Consider the following 10,403-nt stretch of genomic DNA (forward strand, 5'->3'; position numbering starts at 1 on the left):
TAACTCGCACATCGCAGATCTCATAACTTATGCACCCCATCCCGTTAACTTTGGCAACGAGGAGGGGGGGGAGTTGATGAAATATCCCCGTGGTACATTTTTGTGTCAATATCATGATAACTCACACATCTAGACCTGATAACTTATGGACCCCGGTCCTGATAACTTTGGCACGGGGGGTGGGGGGAGTTGATGAAACATCCCCTCGGTAGCTTTTGTGTGAATAGCATGGTAACTCACACATCGCACAAAACCATTTGCTCCAAGTTTTTAAAAGAGAAGGTCAGCGCAAGGGAGGAGATAACTTTGGCACGGGGGGATAACTTTCTTTCCCACAAAAAAACAACTTTTTTTCTCTGGGACCAAAGTTACCGCAGTGTTTGTGAGTGAGTAATCGGGTTTGTGGCGTATATATCACCATGCTCTTTATAGAGAGTTATTGGCGTGTGTTACAAAAAAATTCATGTGGTAAAAAACATTACCACAGTGTTTGTGTGTGAGTTATCTGATTCATAGCATATAAATTACCATGATCTTTTTACAGATAAGTTATCGGGATGTGTTACAACAACATTTTTTTTCTTCGGATCAATAGTTACCACGGTGTTTGTGAGTGAGTTATTAGGTTTGTGACATTACCACACTCTTTTACAGATAAGCTATCGCGGTGTATTACAACAATTTTTTACCTAGGGTAAAAAATGTTACCGCCGTGCGTGAGTTATTAGGTCTATGATGCATGAATTACTGTGTACAAAAGGGAAGAAAAATTGGTAAAAAGAAAGAAAGGAAAATGGCTTGTTTCTCTAGTCGCGTATATACTAGATTAAATATCTATCGATCTTCTTTGTAATCACAAGTCAAAACTAGACTAGGTGGATATGACAAGTGATGATGGACAAAGAGGTAGTGAGTTCAACTCCCACCTCTTACAATATTCTTATCACATTTTTTCTACCACGCCAGAAAATAAAAAGAAAGCGGCAGAAGTGGTGGGATCGCCAGAAAAATCAGAGATTGCGCGCGGGGCGGAAGAAGTGGATCGCGAGAGAATCGTGCGGATCTGTTGCTTAACGTCCAGTCGAGCAGATTATTTTTGCAGAGAGCATTAGCAGGGTGGAAAAACTTAGGAGTTTAGTCTCTTTTTTATTCGAAAATAATTCTTGCATTACTCGAAGTTTAGTTTACATCTCGTTCAACAATCTCCACGACCTCTTCCGGACCAGAGCCTAGCCAAACAGGAAACAGCAGTTCAGCATTGCAATCTACCAAAATTAGCCATGAAATGACTGGCCCTATTGCAATTCTGACGAGAATGAGTAATGCAAGAATCCCTCTCTCTCTCTCATACTATCAATGAACTCTCTCACTATAAAAGCATATTTTGATTTGTTTCCAGCTCCTTCTCTTTATCATGGTGATAGCCTCTAAAAAATCTGTTACAATGTCAATGTGTAAATTAACCATTGCATTGCCAAAGAAATTCCTTATTTTAATGCCAACAACTCAGCTTCCAATATATCTCTGCATGAGCAAAGGTGCCTGCATGATGTAAAGATGATTGATCCAGCGTGATCTCTAAGGATCATACCCTGCATGGGACTGTGACACCGAACCCATGTGTTTAACTTCGGAGTTTAATCTACAAGCAAGCGCACCCATGTAGTGCACTGGAAAAGACATGGCTATCTACCAGAAGGGTATCAAAGCCGCATGCAGCATCTAAAGTTCTAAGCAGAAGAGATGCGAGAGGGATCAGCCGATGGCAAATCGTGGCTATGGTTGCTGCTCTATAAGTACTGCAGTAACCACTTCTGAATTTTACTTCACCATCTTGTAGGCCAGAAAAAATACTCTGACAAACCATGCATCAGTGATTGTTTTTTTTTCTCTGTAAGCATTGTTGAACTAAAACAACAGAGCAAACCATGGGATCAGGAATGTGACATTAATCCTACACCTCACGCATTCCACATGCAAAAACAACTGAATATAGTCTAGGATCCCTCTGGCATATATAATTCTACCAGGGAGTGACGGTATGTATGGGCGATGGATATTATTCCAATCAGTGATATCGAACAACACATACATGGATGATCTGAAAAAAAAAATACTCAACTGAATGTATCCTATCTAAAAGAAAAACAATTCTACATAGAATAAACAGGAGTATACTACACATCCAGAAAGATTCGTGATAAACCCATCATCATGTTATCTTTGTGCTACGCCACTGTTAACCATTAGTTTTACAAATTAATTAAATGATAATTAGAGTACAAGAAGAAAGGAAGCTAGTAAATGCTACTAGTACACATGTACCTTGACAAGAAAAAAAAACTCGGATTGAAATCTTTGAAATAGTCCGATTATGCAGGTACTGCTACACTGCCAGTGCACCCCAAAATTAGAGCAGAAATGAAGAGTATACAAGTGTGCGCGGTTCCGAAGCTGCAAGCACACTTTGGCAATTTTCCATTGCCTCTTCCTTGCATTACAAGACTCAGTTTCGACACATACAGCCGCAAGGCACATCAGCACTGCATTACACAGGCTTCAGTATATGGTTGTTAAGAGCTCACTACAGTAAGCGTCTAAACCGAAAGACAAGCCTAAATGTTTGGTATGGCCACTACATTTCTAGCACAGCAAATGCCCTGTCCTGGAACCTGCCAAAATCATATTTTCATACGTGAAGCTTACATGATATGTTCCTACCTGACATAACAACAACGGGCCAAATAATACACCTGGCACGATTTTTTTCTCATCAAGGCTCACAATTCTATTTCATTTTTTTATACTATTACAGTTTCTCTGTGGTCAACAGATCCTAAGCTCTGCTGAATCATTAGCTACAGTAAACATAAATAAAGAATTTGCTCAAAGATAGTGCTTTGCCAAAATACTGAATGCATAAACTCAACTAGAGATTACATGTCCAGAACAACATCCAGTGCTAGGTAAACAAGAACAAGGATAACAATGTTCTTTAGAAATGACATTGTGCTTAATCTGTAGGTTTATCAGACATTGCTCTGACCTAAAAATCCAGCTAGCAGGAGTGTAAGCACCAGCAAATTGAGCAGCATTATTCAAGTACATTCAGAAGTACGCAGATAAATAGTTCAGCCGAGAGAAGAGCCAATTCTCAGAGCAAGGACATGCATGGTTTGAAGGTAAAACTACTGCTACTGCCCATATGCACCTACTGCCTCTGAGAACAGAGGAACATAAGGTAGAAACACACATGCACCCGGCACTAAAAAAAACCATCAAAAGGTTTCAATTATATTTCATTTTTGGTATTAAGGTGATTTCTCTGTGGTTAAAAGATCAATAGTGTACTGAATTCACAAGAAACAAACATAAATAAAATAACTTGCTCAAAGGTAGCTCTTTGCCAAAATACTGAATGAATAAAGACAACTAGATATCACACCAGTAAGGCAGTAACCAGACTGATTGAACCTTTTAGTACACTTGCAGGTTGACAATATGCACTAAGATTCAGGATAATCATAATAACTGATTGTTATGGACAAGAAGGCCGGTTACAGTATAACTTAGCCTCATGGAAGTAATACATGTCCAGAACAACTGCCAGTGCTAGGCAAACAAGAACTAGGGTAACAATGTTAGTTCGACAGGACGTTCTATTTAATGTGTAGGTTTACCAGGCATTGCTCTGAACTCTGAACTGGAAATCAAGCAAGCAGGAGTGTAAGCACCAGAAAATTCACCGGCATGATTGAAGCAGATGCAGAAGCACACGGACAGATAGTTAAGCCGGCACAAGAGCCAATTCTCGGAGGAAGCGCAAGCATGGTTTGAAGGTTAAAAAAAAACTGCCCGCGTCAATCTGCTAATGACTCTGAGAACAGAGGAACATAGGGTAGAAATTGGTCTGCATCATCTTTCTCAAGATTAACTATACGGTCAACTTTCTGATGCAGCATGTCGTACGATACCAAGGTATCATCTTCATATGAGATCAGGAAGATGGTATCGCAATCTGGATGAATCCCAACCACCCTATAACTATGCCCGGTCATAAGCTTATCGATGTTGGCAGTATGCTTCAAGACCAATTCTTTACTATTGTGATCCTTGAGGCACCAGATTTCTCTCTTAGAGAACATGATTCTATTGTTATCATCGGCAGGAGGTATAGCATAGTGTAAGCACCCTTGAGACGATCCAGTCATACCAAACATTCGAGGGTACGGCAAGGGGGTGGTTGTCCACACTTTCCCCTCCATGCCCACGCCCACCAGCACAAAATCGCCGCGGATGTGCAGCTTCCCATTCAGGTACAGCATACCGCCGACAGAGACACATTTACTACTCCCGAGGAAGAGGGTGACTTTCTCAACCGTCCCACTGTCCCTAAGACTCCAGGCTCCTGTCTGCGACGAGTAGATGTTCACTCCTGTCATGTAAGTTTCCTGCAAGGTCTGCTCGAAACAAAGAACGTGGAAATGGGGCGATACGGCCGGATCGAAAGCCAAGCCTATGGTACGGCTACTTGTACTCGCCGGCGCCTGTGGCTTTGGGGGTAACTCCACCCACCTCCCGGTGGCGGGATTGCACACCACAAGACGGAAATCATCCCTGTTGGCGCAGCTGCGGTAGAGGAGGAGGCCATTGCAGGAGTCTACCTGGGTCATGTCCTTGTACTTGTTAGGCTGAAGGCAAGGGTCGAACGGGATGGCGCCGCCGGAGACGCTGGCAAAGTGGTGGCGGCGAGCGTTCCTGATGGTCCTGTAGAGGAAGCCGGCGAGGGTGTGGGGCAGCTTGTTGCGGTTGGCGGCGATGAGGTCGCGCCAGAGCACGGAGACGCACTTGAAGCGGTGGACGGATCTGGCGGGGAGACGGGAGAGGATCTCCAGGATGAGATCGTCGGTGAGCAGGCTGGCCGCCGTCGCCCCCGGATGGTCGTCCAGCCTCGGCTTGGTGTTCCTCTCGAAGGTCCCCTCCGTCTCCGCCTCCATGGGACACCGGCACAGGGTCAGGTCAGGCCGATCTGCAGATGGAGAGAGGAAATTATCGATCTGGATGGGAAAACCGGGGTGGTGGTCGGTGATGGGTACCTGGGCCTCTATCCTACCTTGTCTGATAATGTTTATCTTTCCCATTCTTTTATTCCTTCTACTTTTTCCTTTTTTCTTTCTTTCCCTTTTTTCTTCTTCCTTATTTTCAAATCGATGAAAACAATTCAATGTTGTGAACTTATTTTTAAAATTGGTGAACTTTTTTTATCAACTTGATTTTTCAAATTGATGATTTTTTTAAAAAAATTGATGAACTTTCTTATAATTTTTTTGATTTTTTTTCATTTTTCAGTGAACTTTTTAATATCGATGACCTTTTCCCAAATTTGATGAATTTTTTTCTAATTTGATGAAATTTTTCCAAAATCTTTGAACTTTTTTTAAATCGATGATTTTTTTAAATCCATGAGCTTTTTTTCAAATCGATGAACTTTTTTTGAAATCCATGAGCTTTTTTGAAAAATTGATGAACTTTTTTCCGAAATCAATGAACTTTTTGCAAAATCGATGAACTTTTTTCTAATTTGTGAACTTTTTTGAATGCATGAAATTTTTCTAATTCGTATTTTCTTTACTTTTGTTCGATTTGTTTCCAAAAAATCACGTTTTTCCCCTTGAAATGTATGTGCAAGAAATAGGAGAGCTATGTTTTAAACATTTCGCGTTGTTATCAATCACTACGTCATAGTAGCACGAGTGCTTAGGCACTGCGGTCTTTAATTGAGCGGTTCAAGCTCGAATCCTCGTCGGAGCAAATTTTTTGGAGGTTTTCGCGCTACAAATCCCGTGAGTGTTCCTGGGCCGACCCACAAGGTGCGGCAGCGGGCGCCAGTTTGATAAACAGGCCATGTCATGTCGTCCTGTCTGCCCAGCCTCTAGGCCCAAGCACAGCCCCCTGTCGTGCCGCGTGTTAGGCACGGCGCGTTTAGCCCGTGTCGTGGCTAACCCATGACGGGCCGTGTCAGTCGTGCTAGCGAGTCAGTCTGGATGGCACGACCAGATGCCAGCTTTGCAGTCGGGTCACGAATTTGTACCGTGTGGCCGTCAGATTAGTCACCTACCATCACAACACGGTCGACATTACCATCACCCATTGCAACACACAAACAAGGTTGAGAAAGACCACTCTGCAAACATTGTTGGTGTTGCAAACGAGCACTGGCGACCACCATTGCCAACAATGGCGGATCCCAACAACTCATCCTTGCAACTTGGGCGAGCTTCTGTGGCCCCCGTTGGCAACATCGAGACGTGACCCCTCTCTACCCCACACAACCCCGTGTGATGTTGAACTGCCATCATTCAAAAAGAAAGTCGCCGCAACACACCATCGCCCTTCGGCAACATCTGGCGGGTGTCGAGTCCAGACACTCCTCCTGCTCCTTCCACAGATTGAGGATGATGGTCGACCGCGATGTGGGCAACTCCTCATGTAATAGCAATGGGAGAGGGTCAAGCATGTAGACCTTGGGCAGGCGCCACCGTTGGTAGCCGTCACAGCAAACTCCGATGCTCTCGAAGAAGCGCAATAACCCTTGTTGCATCACCGGATGAATTCCTGCATGGTGAAGTCCGCTCGCAGCATTGCAGCCCGACCGCGTCACCCACTCACGGCACTACGCCATGTCACGCAGTAGCACCCGTCAGCCTTTTTGGAGGAGCTGGGTTGCCGACCATGGGAGCATTTCTCTCTTCGTGCGCACGCTACAGGCCCCATGTTGCACTGCACACTCTACGATTAAAATCGGATTGGACGGCCGCAGAAAGGCCGACGCGCACGAGTAACCAGTCGGTTGAGTATGAGCCATGTTGTAAATGAGACATGTCTCAAAAAAATGTTGTAAATGAGACTTTAAGGGTACTTTCTCCATTCCAATTTTTTTAAGAGACACTTCAGAGAAGCCAAAACTTCTGTAAATACAAACAAGTCTACTTGAATATATATATATATATATATATATATATATATATATATATATATAGGTAAAACTGTGTTTACCATAGCTTGCCACAGAACTAGTTAAGGGTTTCAACGGTGCAAAAGTTCTCAAAAATAATTAATTCCTCACCCCAGTCGATCGACCCAGCCACTCGTCAGGCGACTGGACTCCATCTCACCCACCCGCCCGCATCGCTCACCAGATGAGGTAATTTATAAGCTTCAAAAAAAAGATGAAGTAATTTATTCACTACCAAATGTTTTTTATTCACCAGTTTTTGATGCTATTTGGGAACGGAAGCGGAGAGCGGTTCGGAGATGAGCGACTAGGTTTCCGCGGCGTGCCGACGGCAGCTGCCGGTGGATTCGGATCTGCGCGACGCTGGGAGTGGCCCTGTTGGCTGGGTGCAGCGTCGAGGCGAGCAGCGTTTTCCTCGTCGGCCGGCGGCCGTGACACGACCCGCCTCCACCCTCCGCTCCCTTCGTCGCGCTGGCGATTCCCCGCCCCCGAGCCCTGCCATATCCTGTTGTCGTCCCATCGGGGCCGGAATCCATCCCACTTCCTTTTTGTTTCGCATAACAACAGGGAGTCTCTGTATGTAGCGACGACAGCGACCCCCTTCCTACAACCTTTGAAAGCAGACCTTGCGTAAGATGCCCTTACTTCATTAACGAGCTAGACGAGGCTCCATGGCCTTCGTGTCCTAGCTGCTACCCTCCGGACAGGTTTCTCTCTTTTCCTGTTTCCTTCTCCCCCTCTGTATGTGTGTGCATGAGTGCGTCTGTATTTTTTCGATTAGTCAAGTACTGATGGTTAGATTAATTGGCATGTTATGCAGGACGAGTATTTGCAGGAAGCCCCATTAGTAGGTTTATTATATAGTATTGTTTGGCTTTGGCCTCTGTATATGTTTATTCCCAATTAGGAATCAGCTACTGTACCACAGTAGCATGTCTCCCATTCTGAATCTCAAATTTATTTTAGAAATCCTATATTAATCATTTAATTTATGACATAATTGGAGAATCCTCAAACAAAACTTGTTGATTTGATGGTTGCAAACCTTGATGTTTCCATTTTTCAAATGCCATGTAATGTTTCTCATAGGCTAGACATATACATGTTGGCTTAAATCTGCATTTGTGCTTGGCTGTCTATCTAAATCCTATTTCTTCCTTTATTTTTGTTGGTTTGATGATGCATTTCTCTCAGAGCTTAGTTATACTGTTGTTAGCTGAATTAAATCATAGAATGATCTTCTTTCCATGTCATGTAAAAATAGCAACCTTCTCGTCTTTATGTTATGATTTTAGAATGTTATAGGTATACTGTTGTTAACTGAATTTAATTGTGGACTGATCTGATTTCCATGCCATGAGCATGTATTGATTTATTCTCCCACGGGATGTATCTGCTCCATGCTCCAGTTTGGTCACATTTAGTAAGAAATCCAGTTATTTGAATTTGAATAGATTGTCCATATGCAGACGTTAAGGATTGTATTTTTTATTTTGATCTCAGCCCCATATTTACTTTTTAGGGCATAGCTGTCCTACAAGCTAAATACTCGTTTCGAGCTGAGATTATGTGTCACCACCTTCCCCTCTCCATAAACGATTGCCAGTGATACCTGCATCAACAACTGCTTGGTTCTCTCCTGTAAGTATTCCTCCATCATCCTCTTACTTCTCTTCCTTTTCGTTGCCCGAAAATCTAGGTTTTTCAGATTTCCATCTCTCCCAGGCTCCCCTTCTCCTGATTCTTTTGTTTGGTTATGTTAGATGATTGTAAAATTAACAAAAGTTTCTTGTAAAAAATACTGTTGTTTAGGCACCATACCACTGCATGCTAAGATTATTGTTGTGTACTTACTTCAATACTTCCCACTCCTTTTTCTACAAAATGTGTAAATGTAGTTAGATTTAGGGAAACATGAGATTTTGTTTGAAAAACCTTCGGATATCTTTGTCGTTTGGATATCAAAGTTCAGTATTATTGCTGCTCTGAAATAGTCATATTCATATGAGAAGTGTTCAACTACTTGTACACGCTAGTCTTTTTTATGAAGAATCGAGGAAAAAGGCCATCGAGCCGCCTTGAGGTTGGGTGCAGCGGCAACATCGATAAAATCATAATCTGATAGGTGTCATATATATATATATATATATATATATATATATATATATATATATATATATATATATATATATATCCAGTTTTCCATACAAGGTCAGTTGCACTGCATCGCCTTCAGTTTCCCAAACTAAGCTTCGATCTACTTAACTACTAGCTACTAGACAATAACACATGTTTACCCTCCTTGTTTTCAGTCAACATAGTAATTTGTCATAATAAAATTAGTTGTGTATGTAGCAAACTTACCACGCTTTCAAGTGAAATTAATTTAGTCAACTTACTAAATTTGAACCGGTATCAAAAATTGTGCCTACAAGCTCAAGTATTGGGGCTTATTCTTTCCTTCATGATATAATGTCTAGTAGCCTCCAGCTCAGACCATATTTATTAGTTACTTGTTCAATCCATTCTATATCAAATATATAGAGCATGGTCCAGGAAATATCCTTGCAAATCAGTTCAAGTGTCATACTCTTGTTTTGTGTGGCAATCGCATGTATACATAGTCCATTATAAGATATTGGAAGAATGACTTTGTTGTAGTGAGAAGAATATACTACAACAAAGTCATTCTTCTACTATCGTATAATGGACTGTGTATACGTGTGATTGCCACACAAAACCAGAGTATGACAAATATCTAAAAACTTCTTGTTTCTTCTCACTATAACAAAGTCATTATTCTACTATCGTACAATGGACTATGTATACGGGCGATTGCCACACAAAACAAGAGTATGCCACTTAAACTGATTTGCAAGAATTTTTTTAGATATCTTCCCACTGATTTGTACAAATGAGTCTTCTTTTCATGTTTTATCTGGGGTTAAGGATAGCTAGCAAGGCTCTACCTACTTGTGTGCTTTTCTCGCATGCTTTTGCTGGACTATGTATCATCATTCTGGTCACACCAACAAAATGGTTGGGTATTGCTCGGTTTGCATGATAAGAGATATGTTTGTGCATGGTTTTCTTTGTAAAATGCTCTCTCTGGTTCCCATATCTCTCGATCTGGAAAATGTTGTGGTAGAAGATGAAACAGTAGTGCGAAAAGAAACAGTAGTGTCTTTTTATAGTGATCATGATATCTCTGTTCTTTCACCAGGAGAAGACGCCCAGAAATATGTTTGAGGAGGCAGACCGTGAGACACACAAAGATATTTGGAAAATCTTCATTGTCCAAAGATTGGAAAATACATGACCACAACTACATGATGCCAATCCCCTCCTCGGTCACATAAAAAAAGTTCCATATAAATTATTATCCATA

At 42.0% G+C, this 10,403-nt stretch overlaps 1 protein-coding gene across 1 annotated transcript; it reads right to left on the minus strand.

Moving 5' to 3' along the window:
- Positions 1 to 3,860: 3,860 nt before the first annotated feature.
- On the minus strand, positions 3,861 to 4,997 carry LOC119332816 (putative F-box/kelch-repeat protein At1g15680). The gene has a single exon (XM_037605959.1). It carries the CDS (start codon positions 4,995 to 4,997, stop codon positions 3,861 to 3,863), a length of 1,137 nt encoding a protein of 378 aa, XP_037461856.1.
- Between the last annotated feature and the right edge of the window lie 5,406 nt (positions 4,998 to 10,403).

The sequence above is a fragment of the Triticum dicoccoides genome, chromosome 7A (assembly GCF_002162155.2).
Source record: "Triticum dicoccoides isolate Atlit2015 ecotype Zavitan chromosome 7A, WEW_v2.0, whole genome shotgun sequence".
NCBI classification, from domain to species: domain Eukaryota; kingdom Viridiplantae; phylum Streptophyta; class Magnoliopsida; order Poales; family Poaceae; genus Triticum; species Triticum dicoccoides.

Excerpts from the sequence above, each read along its gene's own strand:
- LOC119332816 (XM_037605959.1), bottom strand. The coding sequence starts at position 4,997 with ATGGAGGCGGAGACGGAGGGGACCTTCGAGAGGAACACCAAGCCGAGG.